The 22,995-nt window shown below is 37.4% G+C and overlaps 1 protein-coding gene across 1 annotated transcript in view; it reads right to left on the bottom strand.

The window, feature by feature from the left end:
- The window catches only part of DST (dystonin), a 614,637-nt gene that overhangs the window by 263,533 nt on the left and 328,109 nt on the right, over positions 1–22,995 (bottom strand). The window contains exons 6-9 of the mRNA XM_042781628.1: positions 7,558–7,647; positions 6,928–7,026; positions 5,156–5,233; positions 3,122–3,214 (exon numbers count right to left, since the gene is read on the bottom strand). Of these exons, the coding sequence (XP_042637562.1) occupies positions 3,122–3,214; positions 5,156–5,233; positions 6,928–7,026; positions 7,558–7,647 (360 nt within the window). The remainder of the gene's footprint in view (positions 1–3,121; positions 3,215–5,155; positions 5,234–6,927; positions 7,027–7,557; positions 7,648–22,995) is intronic.

The raw sequence follows: 22,995 nt of genomic DNA, 5'->3' as shown, positions 1-22,995 counted from the left end.
CAAGGAGCCGGTGATGCAATATCTAAGTGTTCGGCTGCTAACCAAAAGGTCAATAGTTACAATCCACCAGTGCTTCCATCAGGAGAAAGACCTGGTGATCTCTTCCCATAAAGATTCCAAAAACCAAATCCATTGCCATTGGGTTGATTCTGACTCATAGCAATCTTATAGGACTATAAGGGTTCTTACAGAGTTCTTATAAAGTAGAACTGCCCCATAGGGTTTCCAAGGCTGTAAATCTTTACAGAAGCAGACTGCCTTATCTTTCTCCCGCAGAGTGAGTGGTGGGTTTAAACTGCCAGCTTTTTGGTTAGCAGCCAAATACCTTAATCAATGAGCACCAGAGCTCCTCCATAAAGATTACAGCCTAGGAAACCCTATGGGGCCATTCTACTATGTCATACAGGGTCACTATGAGTCAGAATCAACTCAAGGGCACACAACAACAATCAAAGCAGCAATAATGCTAGATCCTTCCATTTCTTAGGGTCAAACCCAGTAAGAATTTCAGAAGAGAGGTCACCTCTCGTCTTCTCTAATGGCAGCCCCTGCAATGTATGCTTAATTTCATTCCCTTCTACAGCATAAGTAAGAGCATCCATAATCATCTCCTTTCTATCCATTATCCTCAATCTTTCCTCTGCAAGCACTCCCTTTAGCATACAAACACATAGGAGAGTATTGTGTTCTATCTACTACTGACTTTTCCTTTAATTTCCTCAAACTTAGGGTCTAAACATACTGCTTCTAATTCCTAACCTTTTACTCACATCTGGTCCATTATTACGTAGTTTGTGCTCCCAATGCTTTTGGGGAATTTTCTACTGGGGAATTTTCTCCAAGGTCTCCACTGTCTTTCTTCTAGGCAACACTATTTACGTGAACTCAGTCTTAGTTCTCTAACATGCTAGTGACTTAGCACAAGTGATGACCATTCCTTTCTATTTGAAATTCTCTTCCCTTGGTCTCCTCAATGCTGTATTTTCCGATGGTTATTCTGTTTCCTCAGCTGGATCTTCTTCCTCCTATCCCTAATCAGAGGACTTCTCGAAAGCTCTGTCCTTGATTCTCTGCTCTTTTCCACATATGTTCTCTTGGACCCCACCGCCAGGCCCCTTCTCTCTCATATATAGCTAACTCCTAGGCTTATTATCTGTACCTTTGACTTCTCAGCTTTGATCTGCTCACATTATCTCCAACTGCTCATCAGACAGTTAGTTGCACAGAATATCCTATCATATTTTGTCACACCCACTGAGAAAGTCTTAGTTCTCCCCTTACCATTACCCTCATTTCTCTCAGCAGTCTACAGTTTTATTTTGTTTTTTTAATCTCTCAGGCTAAAAAGTTTAGAGTAATCTTAACTAAACTGTCTCCTTCATCCTCTACTACCTATCGCCAAACCCCTTTCTTTTTTCAAAATTTCACTTTTCAGATTCAATTTCTCATCCTTATCAAGTCCTACCCTTTATCACTCCACTGTAAGATCATGTTAGCTTCTTAGCTCAGCTCCTTGACTACTGATACAGCTCATTTCCATCTATTGTCATAGAGTTGATTTAGTTTCATAAAAGAGCACTTTTCACGCTCAGAGTAGTTAAGTGATTTACCCAGTGCCATCACCACCATAAAAGTAGAAGAGCCAAGAATAGAACTCAGCTTGGCCTCCCCCAAAGCCTGGGTGCCTTCCACTGCCCCACAGCATTCCTCAGTCTAACATTAAAAATCCAGACACAGCCTGCCTCACTATCTCAGTCGGTAAGAATATGATTGCTCCCTTGTTCCTCTGACCTTCCCATCTGAGGTTCTTGCGGTTTCAGTCCTACTAGGACCTGACCCACTTAGAGCTAATTAAGGATTCCTAAGATAGGTGCTAAGAAAGTCCACATAGATCAGCTTTTTGGCCAGGTCTACTTAGACTTCACCCAATTCTGACAACAAGGGTCTGTGCACTCAGTTTAGGTCCTGCTAAGTTATTTAGACTCTAGTTTCTGTAATTCTCTACCTACTATCAGATCTACCCTATTCCAAAATGAGCTCCAGGTATATTATTTTCAACCATTCCTCCATAAACCCTATACACCAGTCAAATGAAAAAATTTTATTCCTCTGAAGATTTGGTTCAAAACTCCAACTCCTTTCTGAAGCTCGCAAGCTACCCCCTCCTTCTTCAAGGCTCAGCTGCACAACTGCCAAACATTAAGATGTGCAGCATACCTAGTGTGGGTCAGCCCTGTGCCGCGCACAGAATGTCACATGAGCAGGTAAGTGGTTAAAAAACTAAAACAAGTTCTAAAGTTAGGACTTGTTTTAAATCATATGGAGATGATTGTTTTAAATGCATCATTTGACAAAAAAATCAAAATTAACTTTCAAGTTGTACAGGTTTACTGGACAAAAATTCATAGCTAAATTAATTTGCATTTGACCTTTTCAAATCAAAATTAAGAAAGCACATCTCTACACAAAACATACTTTTTGTCTAATTCAGATCTCTTTATGATAATTATACTGCCATCTAGTGTCTATCAGAGTCAAAAAACTATAAAATCAGTGAAAAACATTCTAAGGATTGAGTCATAAAATTTTTATGTACCTAAAACATTTATCAAGGAGCTCTGGTAGCATAGTACCTAAGGCACTTGACTGCTAACCAGAAGGCTGGCAGTTCAAACCCACCAGCCACTCCTCGGAAGGAAGATGGGGCAATCTACTTTTGTAGTGATACTGCCTCACAAACCCAAGGAGGGGTCGCTATGAGTCAAGTTTGACTTGACGGCACGTAACAACAACAACAACAAAAAAAACACTTATCACTGTCCAATGAACAAACATTACATCCCTGTATTCAATTTAAAAAAAAATCTTTCTATTACAACTCTGAAATTACAAACACTGTTCTTAAAATTACATTTAAGTTGATCAACAACAGGTGAGTTGCCAAGTTCACAAGCAACAGGTTATTAAAAGGAATAATTCAAATATATTGCTTAAGAAAAGAAGCCTGGAATTTATTTTTCTTCCACAGGACATGAAAGCACAATCTACTCTTTACATGAACCACTGGAAAACTAGCAATGAGAGGCTGAAAGAAATAACAACTAAGGAAAATTGGACTTACCTGAAAGTGCAAAATTATTGTCCATATTAGTCCCAATGTTAATTTGGGATTTCCATCTGTTATGTCATCATTTCTAATATTCACTAACTTCACCTGTTTTCATGTAAAGAAAAGATAAAGTCTGTTTCAAACCAGCACATGTATTATCTTTACCTACATAAAAGCAATTCTAAATTATACGATAAAGATATGAATGATAAATACCAGCAATGCTCCAAATACTATTTTATCTCCCATCTTCAATCGTTTCAGATTGAAAATTACAGGGTAACCACAAAGGTAAAAGGATATTTTGGTTTTGATTTCTAAAAGCATTCACATATAGAAACAAATAAGCAACTCAAGTGAAAAATCCAAAACACTTAGAAACAGTTTGCCTTTTGAAAATCAGCTTTATCTTGCTCTTACTGTTAAGTAGAAAACTGCTCTAAATTATAAAATAATTTTAACAATTTTCTCATACCTCTGTCACAAAGGTTAAAATAAAGTAGAAATATTTTTCTGTTTATTATAAATTGTTACCATAGACAAACAGATAAACAAGGCACTGGAGGTTTGCCAAGATGTTCAAATATAAAAGATAATGCTGTTGTGTTGTTATGTGCCGTCGAGTCGGACCCGACTCATAGCGACCCCTCCTTGGGTTTCCGAGGCAGTATCACTATGGAAGTAAATTGCCCGACCTTTCTTCCAAGGAGTGGCTAGTGGGTTTGAACCGCCAGCCTTCTGGTTAGCAGTGAAGTGCCTTAGGTAATATGCTACCAGAGCTCCCATGAAAGATAATACTGAGACTTAAAGCTTATCAACTGTCAAACTGCATTCAGGTAAACAAATGTAATAGTAATATCTAACATTTTATTTCCTGGGCAAAACACTGCCAAAAACATTTTAGACAAGGAGATAGAATTACCCATTAATTCTTACGGAAATGTTCACCAGAATGAAAAAGAATAAGGCAAAAACTAATAATGTTTAAGATATTCAAGCACTGAACATTTATTAGCATTGAGTAACTATAAGTATTTTAACATTTATATTAAAGAATAAGAGAAGCCAGTGTTTCCCTCTTTCTTTCCTCTTCACCCTTTTTTCCTACTCCATTAAAACAAAATTGTTGCCATCTCTGATTTCAAATTGTTTTCAGTCATTTTCAATTTTCTTCTCCTCCTATTTTTCTACTAGTTGAAAAACTACTAACACTTTGGTTTATGTCACTATAATTCACACGGTCATGAAATCAAGATGATATTCAATATGGTGCTCATTCTTTTCTCTGATTTCTCCTGAAACTTCAACCTAGTTAGGGGCCATTCTCAGAAATGGCTTATGTTTAACCACTCATAAACTACCTAATATTATCTACTTATACAAAAATAAAATACTGCCTCATCATTACTAAGTATTGAAAATACTAAGTTTTTTTTAAAAAGTATTTTATAATGTTATTTTTATATTCCAAGTATAAGAAAATATTTTACGAAAATTGTATTGCATCCTAATACTAAGAACTGTTCATAGGCATTCTTAACATTCTATGGTTACTAAATATCATTAACTTCCTAGGTAAATGCACTCTAATTCAAACAGAGGGAAAATCAGTAGCTATTACTCAGATAGGAGTTCTGGTGGAATAGTGCCTAAGGTATTTGACTACTAACCAGAAGGCTGGTGGTTCAAACCCACCAGCCACTCTTCGGAAGAAGACTGGACAATGTACTTCTGTAGAGATACCACCTCGGAAACCCAAGGAGGGGTTGTTATGAGTCGGAACCAACTCAATGGCAGTGAGTTTTGTTGTTGTTGTTGTTTAATTATTATGCAGATTGAAATGCAACCATGTATAATTCTTCTACTATTAATTAATGTCCTTTTCTTTTGAGCAAATATTTAAAAAATATTTTTTAAACATTTGCCTCACCAAAGATGACTACAATTCACAGGCAAATTTAACTTTTCATTCCCTGACATGTTTCTGTGTAGATTTACTTAAGTCACATATGTTTCAATGATTACAGTCTTTGAAAAACATCATACCTGTCGTCTTTTCAAATAGTCAAGTGCAATTTGTACATTCTGTAGTCTGTGAAAACGCATCCGACCTTTCTCTCTGGGCTAAGAATAGAAAAATGTAGGTGTAATAAACACTAGTTTCTGATATTATTACCCATGCTAAATTAAATGTATTTTCTGCTCATTGTAACATGTCAAAATAATATTTACTCTTTAATTAAACCCACAAAATCTTTAAAAGAAATCTGTCATTTCTTTGTATTATGTGGGCTTGAATTTAAACCACTAGTGATTATTCCAAATCTGTTTTATGTTAACATATGGTTTATTCCAAATGTTTTATTTAAACAAAAGGAAAAAAGAAAATATCACAGAACATACAAACTTCTTATTCAGTACAGTACAATTCCACCCTACATTTATTTAGCTAAGAATGCAAAAATGAATTCCATCCCCATTTTACCTCCTCAAGAAACACTAATTACTAATAAGAGAGTTTTTATAATTACATACATATGGCATGTTAATGAAAATGAGGTAAAGTACCATGCAGTTAATATAAAAAACACCAAGGAGAAAGACAGAGGCGGCTCAATTAGCCCTGATAAAGGAAGAGAGAAAAGCAATTAAAGACATATATTTCCTCTTTATTTTAGTTTTCTCATAAAATTAGCTGGACTCTAGTAATTAGAAAGGACTTAGGTATGGACGTAATTACTTTCTCAGTCTCAGGAAAACTGACAAACCATGCCGTTTCCCTTAAAAAACTTTACAAGTTAGCAGAAGGAAAACAGAAGGGAACAGAGCTGAGAAAATGCTTAACAAAAAAACAAAGAATGGAGCTGAAATTTATCACATAAAATCTTCCAAAGGGGAAAAAAAAAAAGAAAACTGACAGCTTAGCTGCTCAAATATGAATATGTTGCTGAAGCCACAGTTACCATAATAAAACAGACAGTAGACCACAGAAGAGAAAAATAAGTCTGTATAACAGGGAGACATGATGTTGGTAATTTACTCAATGGATTCAAGAAAAGGACAATTTGCAATGAAATTGGAGGGCACTCCTCCAAGGGAAGACGGGGCAATCTACTTCTGTAAAGATAATGCCTTGGAAACCCAAGGAGGGGTCGCTATGAGTCGAATCAACTCCATGGCAGTGAGTTTAGGGACACTTATCTGTCTTGTAAAGGGGGGTTCAAGTCAACTAAGTATTATGAAGATTAAACAGCTCTGTGAGCACTATCGGGACTTTTACCAGATTTTAAAATTTGTCTCCCTCTAAATAGCATGAGATAGATATGTAAAGAATGTCCATAAGACACTTACAGCCAAATAGATAGGATTTAAAGCAGAAACTTAAATAAAGTTTCCATAAGTGCCTTTAAAAAAAGCAACCTATAGTTGCCATGTTTAAAGATCAATTAAGAAGTAGAATGAATTTGCATAAAATTATCAACATAGGTATAAGATTTGTGTATTTCTATGAAATTTATGTAAAATTATTTTTCAAAAATTCTATCATGTAATTTATGCAAATATGTTCATGTACCATGCAGCGCACAGTAACATATAAATAATGTAGTAATTTTAGCTCTCTGAAGATGAACTGAAAAGAGAAAGTATTTCCTTTGTCCAACTTTTCAGTACACACCATCCACCGCACTGTGGAGTTTGGTCCTTTCTATACTTTTCCAAAAAGGAACCCAAACCCATGTGTTACTTCTTCTCTACCACGTTAGTGCTCACCGCACTGGAACAGCTAGGTTAGTCGAGTTATGGGGGCTGACACCTACCCCCTTATCCTCATCCTCCACATCCTCATGCTGTTCATATTCACATGCTTCTGTTGCACTCACCAATCGTAAGGTCTTCAAAAAATCTCGCTCCCTTGGCTAATGAATATAACAGACAGAAGATAGGACAGCAAAGACACAAGACAGACCAGAAATGAAAAGAAGAGCATGAACAGAACCATAATGAAGGAAAACAGGTAACCAAGAAGGGAAGTATGTTCACCAAAAAAAAAAAAAAATGACACCAGCGGAATGGGTTAGACCATTTTTCAGAAAGCAATGTTTAATTTCCTTGCTATTTGTGAGTCTTTTAATATGTAGTTATATTATGCATACAACCTCTGCTAAGCAAAACTCAAAGAGAAAAAAGAAGCAAGAACAAAAATAGTATTTTAATTATATAGCTGATTATATAAGCAAAGTAATCAAAATGTTTCACTCTCTCAAAGTCACATCATTTGAAGTCTGAAAATGTTTAAGAGTCTACCCAGAATTTTTTTTTCCAGGTAGAAATCACAGCTCAAAGGATACATGTTGCAAAAATCTGAACAATCTGTGCTGAAAATGGACTGGTTGTATATGGAGAGTATAACATATACTTTAAAATAAATTGAGAAATTTAAAACTTACCAAGGTATCTCCTGAAAGAACCTCTAAAAGAGAAATCAAATTGTGTCCATCCCTTAAGTCTTCATAGAGGTCATTCACGTGTTTTCGAACCTACACAGAAAAACGTAACTTAAAACATTTCATTCTAGAGTCTATGATCTATAACACCATTAAACAAGAAAGGAGAGAAGTAGAAAGCACTCCTTATACAGTAGTTATTCAGTTATCTTTTTTTTTCCTTTGTATTTTCTCATTAGTTAAAAATCAGAAACCCAAGAAACAAGTAGAATTCTTAAATTTCTAACATACTAGAATAAATATTAGCCAGGACAACTACATGGGATTGTATTTTTAAAAATATAGCCAATCAATGCTCTGAACTTACCCATGAATTATGACATAGCAACCAAAGTCACCTTAACAAGAGGGTCAAGTTTTTATCCCCCAGTCAGCCTTCCTACTATGTAGCCCATAACAGAACCAAGGATGCCAGAGGCACACACTCCACATTTTAAAAACCCACAGGTTAAGCTGGGTAAATGTACATGAGACTCTGTGTACTATTTTGTGCAATTTCCTGTAAGTCCATAATCACTTCACACTAAAAAGTACTTCTTTAAAAAAATCCATGCATGTCAGATTAAAAAGCCTCTTTCTAAACTTTCCCCTATACAACATAAATCTTGTGTGGTAGGTTTTCAGAACTACATAATATTAGCATAAAATTTACACTCAAGCTATATTAGCTGCCCGCATTTCAAAAGCCTGAGTTAAACCTGTGATTTTACAGCTCAACCCACCAAAAATGCCCCAAAAGCTTTGTTCAGGCTGCCAAGTAGGGATCGCTCCTAAAAGTCAAGTTCAGTTTGTAACTAGTTGGCCTTCTGCAAAGTTTGTGCTAGACAGACAAATGTCAAAGCAGCCTATTAAGGTGGCTGTTTCACTGTGAATTGGCACATTTACATTTTCTCACCTTTTCTTCATTCTAGGCAGCATGACTTTGGCACTGCTCCCCTTAAAGGAACCAAACAAGTGGTCTAAAAAGAGGCAGGGGCCAGAATCCTACCTACTTCACATGTGCCTCAGGCATTATATACTTGCTATCCTTTGGAGTCAACTCTAAATGAAGGTTTACATATGAGACAAGCTTCTTTGCACTCCCAAAGCATCAAAATGATTATACGGCACAAAGTAATAAAAAGACCTAAAATACAACCAAAAATACCTGACTACACAACAACAGGGAAGAAAAGGTCTAATATAAATTGGAAGCAAACCTTTGATGGCACTTTTCTCCAAAAAAAGTAGTCTATATACCATTCAATTTTATTATCTTAGTTGACTATTTGCGTGTTTTGCAATGTCTTTTATTAGTGTCAGAAAATACTTCTAACTGGTGAAAAAAATTTTCCCTTAGGAATTTCCTATCAACCTCACTAGCTCTTATATCTAATGTTTTGGGAATCTTTGCTTAAGTCACAGAATCTTTTAATATTCTTTAATATTACCCTTCTATACAGGGGTCGCTATGAGTTGGGTCCGACTTGACGACACATAACAACAACAACAACATACATCATTAACTACAAATAATATACTATTAAACTTAGGCTCAGTAGCTCTACCACTATGTAGCTATGTAACTGTTGTTGTTATGTGCCGTCACTACGACTCTGTAATGTGAGTGGTGGAGTTCGATGGTGGCATCAGTCCCTGGATGGCACAAACAGTTAAGTACTTGACTACCAGCCAAAAGACCGGCACTTCAGCTCTATCCAAAAGTGCCTCGAAGTCAAGGCTGGCGATCTGCTTCTGAAAAGTCACAGCCTTGGGAACCCTATGGAGCAGTTCTCCTCTGCACACACCGGTCACCATGAGTTAGAATCTATTTCATGGCAACTAACAATGTCAACAACATTCATACAAAATTGCCAGCAAAACTGAAAGTTAAATCAAGTTGTTTTTAACTGAAGAGTCTATCTTCACAAATTGCTATTTTATCTTGATTCCCTAAGCCCATGAGAAGGAACCCAGGTGTTGCAGTGGTTGGCTGCTACCTGAAAGGTCAGCTGTTCAAAACCCCAGCTGCTCTGCAGGACAAAGATGTGGCAGTGAAGAGATTTACAGCCTTGGAAACCCTATGCAACAGTTCTACTCTGATCTGTAGGGTCACTATGTGTTGACGGCAGTGGGTTTAAGCCCAAGGAAAGCAGAGTTTAAAATACTTTATATCTTTTTTTTTTTTTAAAGCATGTCACAACACATTTTAGGCAAGCCTTATTTCAACTAAAAAAAAAAAAAACCCACTGCCACTGAGTTGATTCTGACTCATAGCAACCCCCACTGTATTCCAAGGTGGTAAATCTTTACAGAAGTAGACTGTTTCCATCTTCCTTCTGTGGAGTGGCCAGTGGGTTTGAACTGCCAATTTTCTGGTTAGCAGTCAGATGCCTTATGTGCACCATCCACATAAATTAGAAGAGGATTACTCATTCCATTAGGATATTTACCTTTGGATGTTAATATAACACAAGTACCTCAAATATTCAATTATACTTCAAACATGAGCTAATTTTCAAGGACATTTGCAGGAACAAATCTATATAAGTGACACATATGCAGAAGTACTAACACAATAAAAGACTGAAGTTGTCAAAGACTTCATATTACTTGGTTCCACAATCAACATCAATGGAAGCAGCAGTCAAGATATTAGATGACACATTGCACTGGGGAAATCTGCTGCAAAAGATCTCTTTCAAATGCTGAAGAGCAAAGATGTCACTTTGAAGACTAAGGTGTCCTAACCCAAGCCATGGTGTTTTCAATTGCCTCATATTGCAGCATGTGAGAGCTGGACAATGGATAAGGAAGACTGAAAAAGAGTTGATGCTTTTGAACTGTGGTGGTGACAAAAAGTACAGAAAGTCCCATGGACTGACAAAAAAGAGTAACAGCTCTGTCCTAGAAGTGCAGCCAGAATGTTCCTTGGAAGTGAGAACAGCCAGACTTCGTCTCACCTACTTTGATCCTGTTGGCAAAAAGGGCCATTCCCTAGAGAAGGATATCATGCTTGGTAAAGTGGAGGGTCAACGAAAAAGGGGAAGACCCTCAACAAGGTAGGTGGACACAGTGGCTGCAACGATGGGCTCAGGTATAGCAAGGATTGTGAGGCTGGCACAGGACTGGGTAGTGTTTCATTCTTTTGTACATGGGGTCGCTATGAGTTGGAGCTGACTCGATGACACCTTAACAACAACAACACAATTTTCTATTTACATATTAGCGCACTGTAAGAATTCACCCAGTCCCATTTCAAACCATGAGTTTAGATTTCTAAGGCTGAGACCTATTTAAACACAGGACAGAGAAGCTACAGTTGTAAGATTCATGCATATTAATGTTGCTAAAGCTACATACAACTCTCTTACCTGAAAGCAGCCTAACTCTAAAAAGCATCAACAGGAACAATAACAGATCATATTTATATAACAACTTTATGAAGTTCATGATCTTCAGACAGCTGCTTAATCCCTCAAAATAAATGACTTTACTGTAGAGGTCTGACATCCTCAGCACAGAGAAGGGACAGTGGATTACAAGCACACAATCAGGATGGGGCCTCCCATAACAGTAAGGAGCACAGTAGTGGACATTCCATGCTTCTCAGGTCCACTATACCCACTGCCTGCCAAAGTCACATTTCACTCCATATTCTACTTCCTGTGTCTTTCTCACTTCAGGATGATGTGTGATTCTGAACACTTATTTCATAGGAAGGCAATTTCACAACTTGCCTTGACAGAATGGACTAAACCCTCTACCACGAGGGAAACTCTCCAAACAAGGTGTCATTTTTCACCATCATATTTATACAACCAAACTCACTGCCACTGAGTTGATTCTGACTCATAGCGACCTCCTTAGGGTTTCCAAGGTCATAAATCTTTATGTAAGCAAACTGCCTCATCTTTCTTTCACATTTATGCAACAATAAAAAGAAATTAAATTAGGCATGCTTACAGAAGAATGGGAGCTGTGGTGGCGTAGTGCCTAAGGCATTTGACTGCTAACCAGAAGACTGGTGGTTCAAACCCACCAGCCACTCCTCGGAAGGAAGGTTGGGTGATCTATTTCCATAGTGATACCACCTTGGAAACCCAAGAAGGGGTCGTTGAGTCACTACTGACTCAATGACACTGAGTTTTAGAGAATAATAATAATACTCTGTCATACAAAACCAAATTAGGAACAGAGAAAACATGTCACAAGAGAAAAATAATTTTCCCTTATATTTCTGTCAGGTTTCTCCAACTGGCCCCGTGAACTTGCACCAGCTGCCTAAACTCTGTGTGCGTAAGTTTCCTCATCTGAAAAATGAAAGTTTGGGAGCAGATGGTCTCTAGTTCAAATTCAAACAAACCAAACTGACTGTCATTGAGTCAGTTCTGACTCATAGCGAGCCTCACTGGGTTCCCAAGGCTATAAATCTTTACAGAAGTAGATCTCACCATCTTCCTTCCAGGGAGCAGCTGGTAGGTATGAACCACTGACCTTCTGGTTAGCAGCCAAAAGCCTTATCCATTATACTACCAGAACTCCTTCAAGCAGAGCATCTAGCATAGGAGACATAGCTACTTGAAGAACAAAAATTCTATGGTCTGCAAACAAAGCTTTTTGTTAAAAATCTATGATCTATCAACTTAAAAGGAAAATGTATAAAATAGAAGAGTACTCAAGCTGTATGGCTTAATTTCTTAAGATTTTTAAAGGAAAATCAAAAAATAGACTAACAACTTCTGTTATGCTTGAAAAAATCCTGAGGTTCCTCCTTTTCCTAGCTCAGGTGATTATTCTGAGGGTCCACAGAATGAGATACAGAAATACATTACATAAGAGATCATGTACAGAAATAATATATAGAAATACTGTACAGTTTAAAATGCTACACAAACATAATATCATTACTATCATATTCAACATTCTATGAAAAGCAAAAGTCACCATTATTAACAATAATAAAAAATAAAACATGTTGGCTTATTACTAGGTATTTGAAACTGTGCTAAGTATTTGGTAAACACTGGTTCATTTTCCTCAGAACAAACAAGTGGGATAAAGCAAAATGTCTTAAAAATCAGTATTATGAGAAAGGCATGGTGGTGAATGAACTGAGGGGAGAATTAAAAAACTGAAGTTATAGAGAAATTTCTGATCAAGTGAGCAATTTAAGGGAAAGAAAAGATGAACAGAAGAGGAAAATAAGGCAAAGCTGACATAGAAAAGCTTTTTATTTCATCCTGGGTCTGAATCATAGACATTCGGTCTGGTAACTTTCCTTCATGATGACTATATTACTGCCAATAGCCTTAACCCTCCATTTTCAATGTTTAATAAAACATTCTTTCTTCTCTTTTTGGCTATTTTCTCCCTGTGGGATAAAAAACTGTCTGAACAAATAGTGCTAGAGAAGTGATGAGCAAAGTGAAAGCACCGTGAGATACTCTGGGATTAAATTATATAACATAATAGGGTGCAACACCACTTTCTTTATTTCATACAATTCTCCTATAATCTGGCCCTGCTTTTTAAAACTGCATCTGCAGTTTACCCATCCAAACCAAAACCAAACTCAGTGCTTTCAAGTCAGATCTGACTCATAGAGACCCCTCCTTGGGTTTCTGAGGCAGTATCTCTATGGAAGTAGCTTGCCCAACCTTCTACAGAAGTAGATTGCCCGAGTGGCTGGTGGATTTGAACCACCAGCATTCTGGTTAGCAGTCAAATGCCTTAGGCACTACGCCACCAAAGCTCCTCAGTTCACCCATAGAGGACATTAATCTTCTGCTTTAGGAAATATTCTAAGGAAGGAAAATAGCCTATCCGGGGGAGGGAGGGTGGATACTAAATAAGATGCTGATAATGAATAATCAATATTTAAAATTTATTGTGGAGAAAGAACAAAGTGGATTATGCCAGCTTTGTAACATCAAAATGGCTTCATTGATCAAAAACACAACTCGAAACGAGTATATACCAAATCAAACTCGCTGCCACTATGAGTCGGATCCAACTCATAGTGATCACTCCTTGGGTTTCTGAAGCTGTATCACTATGGAAGTAGGTTGTCCAACCTTCCTTCCAAAAAGAGTATGTAGTTGAACAATAATTGTTTGGTGCCACATGAGCTAAATAAATCTAATCTAAAAAAGAGAAGTTCATCATATATCTATTTAATGTTTGAAATGGTTGCTTTTGTCAAAAATCTGACTCTGTAGTGGGTGATGTTAATCTGAATAAATGTCATAGTTTCTATATTCAAACATATTGCTACCATGTAGCCACAGTTCAATGCAGGTTGCTAAACACTTACTGAGTATCCATTTGCCACTGTATTGTTTAATTTCTAAGGGTACAAAGATGAATAATACAAACTACCTTTTGATGCCTGTGGTCTAGCTGTGGTTAACAGAAACCTGGAGAAGAAATTTCAGCATAAAGTAAACACAGAGCACACACAGGAAGTTATGGAGGAGCTTTAACTGAGTCTGGGGTCTAAAAAGACCTAGAAAAGAAGATGAGAATGTTCCAGGTGGTGGGAAGAGCAAGGACAATGGAAAAAAGCAAAGGTGCACAAAACTGTATGGTGAGTTCCTGGGAAGAGATATTGCTGCTGTTGTTGTTAGGTGCCATCGAATTGACTCTGATTCAGCGCCCTACGTACAATAGAACAAAACACTGCCCAGTTACGTGCCATCCTCATAATCCTTGCTATGCTTGAGCCCACTGTTGCAGCCACTGTGTCCATCTGTTTTGTTGAGGGTCTCCCCCTTTTTCACTGATGCTCTACCTTACCAAGCATGATACCCTTCTCTAGGGAATGAATGGTCCCTTCTGACAACACAATCAAAGTAGGTAAGACCAAGTCTGGCCATTCTCACTTCCAGGGAGCATTCTGGCTAAACTTCTTCCAGGCCAGATTTGTTCATTCTTCTGGCAGTCCATGGTATTTTCAGTATTCTTCACCAATAACACAATTCAAAGGTACTAACTCTTCTTCGCTCCTCCTTATTCATTGCCCAGCTTTCATGTGCATATGAGGCAATTAAAAATACCAAGGCTTGGGTTAAGTACACTTCAGTCTTCAAAGTGACATCATTGCTTCTCAACACTTAAAAGAGTTTTTTTTTTGCAGATTTGCCCAGTGCAACTTCTCTGATTTCTTGACAGCTGCTTCCCTCGGTGTTGACTGTGGATCCAAGTAAAACGAAATCCCTGACAACTTCCATCTTTTCTCCATTTATCATGATGTTGCTTGTTGGTCCAGTTGTGAGGACTTTTGTTTTCTTTATGTTAAGGGATAATTCATACTGAAGACTGTATGTAGTCTTTGATCTTCATCAGTAAGTGCTTCAAGTCATCTTCATTTGCAGCAAGCAAGGTTGTGTCACCTGCATATTACAGTCTTCCTCCAATCCTGATGCCACGCTCTTCTTCATATAGTCCAGCTTCTTTATTTGCTCAGCATACAGGATAATATGGTGAAATGATACAACCCTGACACAGACCTTTCCTGATCTTAAACCATGCAGTATCCCTTTGTTCTGTTTGAATGCCAGCCTCTTGGTCTAGGTACAAGTTCCTCATGAGCACAATCAAGTGTTCTGGAATTCTCATTCTTTGCAATGTTATCCATAATCTGTTATGAACCACACAGTCATGTGCCTTTGAATAGTCAATAAAATATCTTTCTGGTATTCTTTGCTTTCAGCCAAGATCCATCTGACATTAGTAGTAATATCCCTCTTCTGAATCCAGCTTGAATTTCTGGAAGTTTCCTGTCAATATACTGCTGAAACTGTTTCTGTATTATTTTCAGCAAAGTTTTATTTGAAAGCGATGCATTCCGTGAAATCCTGAAGTGTGAGGCAGAAGGCAAGGCAGGAAGTAGGCCAGGAGACATAGCAGGCTGTATGTGCCCCATGAAGAAACTCAGTTTTTCTAAGCAAAGAGAACCTCAGAAGGCTTTTAAGCAGAACAAAGACACAGTATCTCTGTCCAAATAAAAGGCTCCTCACATACCTTTTATCTTATATAAATTCAAATTATAAGTAAAACTAAGGGTTCAATAAGTACAGCATGATGGAAGACAGGTCCTTCAAGAGAAAACAAATTAAACAGGAGATTTAATCAACAAAGCTTGGGTAAAAACCATGCACCCTAGCATAGCGACAGAGAACAAAGTACCAGACTCATGAAGAATTCAGTCCTCTCTTAAAGAAGTTCTACACTAAAAGATACAGTATTCTCTGGAAAACAATCAGCTATCTTTAGAAAGGATCATAAATAATAAAAGAAGGCTTATCCCAAATGAGATCGCCTCACTGCCTTGTACTAACTGGTTGAAGAGTAGAGGCAGACAGTTGGCTTTAGTGAAAACAAATGATTAAAATGTCTCTCCACACAATTTTATTTTTTTAATTGAAACAAATATAGTCATGCAAAATAGCTCTTAAGTTCCCCCAGGAGCACTCCTTTGAAGTCTTAATGCAATGACTAAATAAAAATAGTATATTAATATATTATCAATTACTAATTAGTAAACTGACAGTTTCAAAATATACAGAAACGCTTAAAAACCATATGCCTCTTAGGTAGTTGTTGTCTTATCTGAACAGTTTTTTTATTAGCTATCTATTTCAGTATTATTTCTTAAAGAGTTACAAAAGAATAAAACTACAACTCAGACTCTACCTAAATTGCTATAAATTCTAAATAGTTACAGTTAAATACGATGGGAAATATCCTTATCTAGTGTCATAAAAAGTCTGCCATACTTTTTTATAGAAAATATGAAATGTCAGCATTAAAGTCATACATAGTCTCTCACATTTTTGGAACTAGAAAATAAAGATACTTGTCATACTTTTTAAGTATTAAAGTATATAATGAAAAGTTTTCAATAAATCACTATTGGCACTGGGCAGTGCAAATAATCTGTCTAGTTTATATCGGGCTCAACAAAGTTTACTGACAAACAAGGGTTTCTCTTTTAATCTCTCAGATTAACAATCTACAATCAATTAAAAGAAAATGGTCTCTTTTAATCTTTCACCACAAGGTGGTACTGTAGAGAGTCAGATAAAATAAAAGCATTAAGGAGCTCTGGTAGCATAGTGGCTAAGACACTTGCCTGCTAACCAGACGGTTGGCGGTTCAAACCCACCAGCCACTCGCTCAGAAGGAAGGTTGGGCAATCTACTTCCGCAGGGATACTGCCTCGGAAACCCAAGAAGGGGTCGTGATGAGTTGGGTCCGACTCGACGGCACATAACAACAAGGACAACAGACATTTTTTATATTTTCTTCCCTATAATTTCACCAGAGATATTTTCTTAAGTATGCCTTGGAAACCCAAGGAGGGGTCGCTATGAGTCAGGTCCAACTTGACGGCACATAACAACAACAACAATCCCAATATTTTCTTAAGTATAGGTTTAGTCTCCATTTTTCTGTAAAAGCTTCCAAATATTCTTTTCTGTTTGTGTGCTTCTTTGTTTGAAGTTTTGTTTGGTTGGTTGGTTCTAATTTGGTTTGGTTTGGGTTTAGTTCTGGGGGTCGTCTGCCTTTCCTTCCAGTTCTTCCCTTTGGTCAACAGGAAAGCAGAGAAAAATCTATTTTTGTTTGTGTTTTTCTCCTCGGCCTACAGAATTTAATCTTTTACAAAGCTGCACAGATCCTGGTACTGAGCAATTATTAAAAATTTCACTGAAAGAAAGATTTTCAGAAATCAGTTCCTCCGGTCGTTCAAATAAATAATATTCTTGTGATATCTGCCTACTGGCTTCTGAGGTTGAGTTTTATTAAAATATGCTTTAAACAATCACCATATATTGTCAAACAAATGAACACTGCTTTCTGTATTACAGCTTAAATTCTAAAGCACTTGAGTTTGTGGAAGGCTGTAGTCTACAGTGGATGCCCTAACTCCATTTGAGGTTTGACATAAATTTCAGATGCCATTTGAGTTCTTTCTGACTATTAAATTAAGGTTGGGATCCTGGTATTGTTTAGTAGCCATGAGTCTATCCAGACCACCACCCAGCCAGGCAATCAAGGCCCAGAATCAATCCTGCAACCCTTTTCTATCTTCAATTATTTATGTATCCCAATCATGGTCCTTTCCTCACTTCTGTAGTCGCACCCACAACAGTGATAAACTGATCTGCCACCAATCATGATTTTGTGATGATTCCATTTGTTTTAAGTAATTTAATTAGCCCGATGGCCATGATTCAGCCAACTTCATTCAGCTTTCTGTACCATGTACATAATGATGGTTTCCATCATCATGGATGACTGTCTTTCTCCTCTCCAAGGCTTAATAAAAGTGTCTCTATTGAACCTGTTTGAATCTTGGGTCTCTTTTCCCCCGTGGCATTTGTAAAGAAAGCAATATTATCCATTCCACTTATGACAGAAAAACAGCTCATGGAGATGAAGATTATTGAACAATCCTTTTTTTAAAAAAAAAAAAAGAAGTATTTTAAGAAAGACTAAAGAATGTTTCTGTCCAGATTTCTGTCTGTGAGGGTAAAACTCAATTTGGCAGGAGGATGGATCTAGGTCTCACTTTTTTTTTTTTTTTTTTTTAATTGTGAATTGGGTGACAGTTTACAGAGCACATCCATGTTCCATACATCAGTTCACATACACTTTGTATCATGATACTGATTACAGTTTACCAATGCAACAGCTCCCCTCCCACTTCCTTCCTATAGTGACCTCTTCCCTGTGTCCTTCCTTCCATGCACTCCTGCCCCCTGAGCTATGTCCCTGTGCATACACAGCCCTTCTATTCTCCCATGATTGTTCTCTCCAAGGAGTGTTTCTACCTCAGGTAAATGTTTAACTCCTATGCCTGTCTTTTGTTTGGCTGAAAGCCACAGGTGTAGGTTCAATTCCAGACCTGAAGGGCAGCTAGGGGCCATAGTCTCAGTGGTTCCATCAGGCTCTAGCAGACTAGCAAACCTTGTCCCGTTTTCTTTTTTCAAATGATTTTAAGTTTTGTTCCACATTGTTCTCCCACTCTATCCAGCATCTCTTACATAGATCCCCCTCTGAATGGTTGACAGTGGTAGCCAGGCACCATGTAGTTCTTCTGGTTTCAGAGTCATATAGGCTGAGGATCACATGGTGTATCAGTCACTTGGACTAATTTTTTCTATGAATCTTTGGTTTTCTTAATTCTTCTTTGTTCTGGACAAGGTGAGACCCATCGTTGCATCTAGATGGCTGCTTGCAAGCTTTTAAGATCCCGTTGCTGCTTGCTGAAGGAGGATGTGGAACAATGTCTTATGTAGTATGTTATGCCAATCGAGCTTGATGTCCACTATGACTATGGTCCCAAGCCACAGGTCCAACTATTCACTCCCTCTGGGAAGCAGGCTGTGCCCAAGAAGTGACTACAACTTTGTCCCTTGTCAGCTCTAGTGTACAGCTGGGCATTCTTACAGAACACAGCAGTACACTTGTATAAACATTATCTGCTAACTCTATACATGGTCTTGGGCACACTCCCCCCAGCACAGACATACCTAATAGTTCAGCCTGTCCACCTATCTATCCACCTGTATATCCATGTTCGCCTTCACTGACAATGCAGTACTGTATGTCTCACATTTTTTGAGTTTTTCAAATCCTCTTATTTCATTATTTATATAAATTTACCTTTAAAACTATTTTCACTTAATGAAGTCATGGTAAGTACTACTATACATATTAACAATTGTTTTCAGTAACAGCATAAGAACAGAGGAGCCAATCACATGAATTTTTATGTTCACCTCTTTTTCTTCCTCCCACCTCCCCACAATTAGGGCAATAGAAAAAGTTGATAAAAACCCAAAACTGTTAGAGTCGAGTCAATTACTACTCAAAGTTAGCCTATAAAACAGAGTAGAAATGCCCCATCAGGGTTCCAAGAAAGTAATCTCTACAGAAACAGATTGCCACATCTTTCTCCCACAGGGCAGCTGATGGGTTTGAACCACCAAATATTCTGGTTTGCAGCAGAGCACTTTAATCACTGTGTCACTAGGGCTCCTTAACACTTATCATGAGTAATTAGTAAGCTAGTCAATAAAACTAAATTTTGATACAAATGGAAATACATACAACTACAGTAATATAATAAGATCAATAATGACAATTACAGTAAACTATTATTAAACCAATACAAGTCTTCGAGTCAGTTAGACTCATAGCAACCCCTCCTTGGATTTCTGAGGTGGTATCTCTACAGAAGTAGACTTCCCAGGCTTCCTTCTGAGGAGTGGCTGGTAGGTTTGAACCGCCAGCCTCTGGTTAGCAGTCAAATGCCTTAGGCATTACACCACCAGAGCTCCCAAACTATTTCTAAGTCCTAAAAAATATAACTGGGCATAAAACAAAGACTATTTAATGTAGGTAATCTATAATTACAATGTTGTAATTCTATCCTGTACGGAGCTGTGATGGCGCTGTGATTAAGACACTGTACTGAACGAAAACGTAGGCAGTTTGAACCCACCAGCCGCTCCATGGGTGGAAGATGAAACAATCTACTTCCATAAAGATTGAAACCCTTGGAAACCCAATGGGGGTCACTATGAGTGGAAGTAAACTCAATGGTAGTAGGTTTGGTGCTTTGGTTTTGGTTTGGGTTTAATCCCATCCTCTACCAAAAGCATTTTTAACAGATTCCACTATGTATTCAAATTCCACCTGTTACTGAAATAATTTTAAAAGAGAAACATGTTTTTTTTTTCCCCAATAAAAATCACACTAAAGTTACTTTTTATTTTAAATTAGTTTTTATTTAAATTATAGTCATGATAAACATTTACAACTAGTTTAAAACGTGTATTTCTTCAATAAATCCCCACTTAATGACTAGTAACATCACATCAACTTCATGAAACAGGTTCAAATTAATTATTATAAATGCAAAGTATCCAAACAATCTATATAGTCTCTTAACTCTTCTTGTCCCATATTACCACTCTGTCAATTTCCACCATTCCTGTCCGCTCCCCAAACTGTCTTCATATTCCTTACTACCTGTAATTGCGTACTACCCCTTGCTCCAATTTTCTCTTGCAAGATGTAACAGAGTTCACACATACACCAAACACACCTAAAACAACCCACACATTTCTCCTTGGTAAGGATTTTCTCATCTAAAATCTCTACAAGAAATATTTTCATGGTACAACAAAACTATTGTTGAAATGTATGTCACTGAAGCAATGCCTTCTGAGTTAGTAAGACTTATATAAATTATACACAGTGCTCTATGTTACTCTGTTTTCCTGAAACAGGAATCAGGAGACAAAGATTAAAATCTTGACCCTAACAATGAAAAGCTGTCTAACCTTATGTGTGATAATTAACATATTTGAGAATCTTGCCATAGCCTCAACCAAATTTTCCTTATTTGGGTAGTCAGAAATTCAAATGAGAAAATTTATGTGAAAGTACTTTAAAAATTGGGAACTACTATGTAGATTTATCATTATAACTCTATTATCTAGTTCAATTGTCCTCAGTCTTACCAGATTTCCTAAAAAATGTATCACTTTATTACTCAGAAAAATTCGTAATATAAGCATCCCTATACATAGTTTTATATTTATATAACTAAAAAACAGAAATGAAAAATAGAAATAACAGAAATACAATTTATAAAATAGTTCCATATGCAAATGTATTCACTAGAAGACATCATCAAGCAGTCAGATTGAATGCACACTAGAATCATTGTGTTTGCAAAGCCAACAAATAACAGACAGATAAAAGTGGTGGTGGATTGGCAATTTAATAATCCCAGTATTAATGTCAACAGTGGCATGGTTGTCCAAAATGGTGAACTCTTGATAACATTCTGAACAAAATATTATATGATCTTCCTTTGAATTATATATATAAAAAGAAAATCAAACTCACTTCCGTCGAGTCAGATCCGACTCATAGTGACCCCTCCTTGGGTTTCCGAGGCAGTATCACTACGGAAGTAGATTGCCCAACCCTCCTTCCAAGGAGTGGCTAGTGGGTTTGAACTGCCAGCCTTCTGGTTAGCAGTCAAATGCCTTAGGCACTATGTCACCAGAGCTCCTTTGAATTATATAGTGGTTTCATTATTAAAAATTCAGTATATTTTAAAATGAGGCAAACAACATTTTGTATCTAAATATCAAGAATTAGAATCCAGATTAAGAAATTGTAAATAGGCTTTACTCTTTTATGACTGAGAGGCAGACATTTGAAAGTCATCTGGGAAGGTGTTATGGAAACCTAAACCCCATACTTGTGGATGTAATCCTGTGTGAAAATAGTTTTCTCTGTTGTATTAATGAATCCGAATCAGTATACAGTGCATCTTCAACCTAATCATTTATAAGTTATAAAAATAGTAGCTTAGACACAGAAGAATGCACAAAGTGATAAAGCAGATGCCATATGCAGATCACCAAGTAACAAGGAACAAATGTCTGGGCTACCTACAAGGAAGGAACCTACATGGCTGAGACTGATCTGAGCTTTCAGCCTCTAGAGCTGTGAGAAATAAATCTTGAAGGCTACCTACTTTTAGTATTTCTGTTATAGCAACACTAGATAACTAAGACGACAGGGAGTAATGCCTTCACACTACAGGGACGGCCATCACACTGCTCCCCACCTAAAAAGGCTAGTTACATGACCCATCATGTGACAAACAAAAAAAATAGCCAAACTCACTGCCATCGAGTCGATTTCGACACATGTGACCAGCAAACAGCAATCCCACAATTTCCAAACTATCCCTAAGAGACAGGATGGTCTCCTTTAAGAACAGTGATCTTAACTATGTAATTTATACACAGCTATCAACCAAAAATGGCCAGACTTCGTCTCACCTATTTTGGTCATGTTGTAAGAAGGGACCATTCCCTGGAGAAGGATATCATGCTTGGTAGGGTGCAGGGTCAACGAAAAAGGGGGAGGCCTTCAACAAGATGGATTGACACGGTGGCTGCAATGATGGGCTCAGGTATAGCAGGGATTGTGGGGCTGGCGCGGGATCGGGCAGTGTTTCGTTCTGCTGTGCTTGGGGTCGCTATGAGTCGAAAACGACTCAACGGCACTTAACAACAACAACATCAACCAAAAGATGACAAACACAACAGATGTAAAACCCTATTTCTAAGGCAGCCATTCCCAAATCTTTTAATCACAGGGCCTCTGTATACTTTTAAAAATTATTGAGACCTCTAAAAAGCCTTTGTTTATGTGGGTTTTAGCTATTGATATCCACTATTTTAGAAATCAAAACTAAGAGATTTTCCATTTTTTTTTTAAATTTTATTTTGATTTGGGTGAAGATTTACAGAGTAAATTCACTTTTCATACAGCAGTTCACATAATATACTTTGTCTCATG

This window comes from Orycteropus afer, unplaced genomic scaffold, assembly GCF_000298275.1.
Source record: "Orycteropus afer afer isolate SDZICR_OR568_19922 unplaced genomic scaffold, OryAfe1.0 scaffold00140, whole genome shotgun sequence".
In the NCBI taxonomy this organism is placed as follows: Eukaryota; Metazoa; Chordata; class Mammalia; order Tubulidentata; family Orycteropodidae; genus Orycteropus; species Orycteropus afer.
The sequence above is the reverse complement of the archived record's forward strand: the minus strand, read 5'-3'. Positions and strand labels throughout refer to the sequence as shown.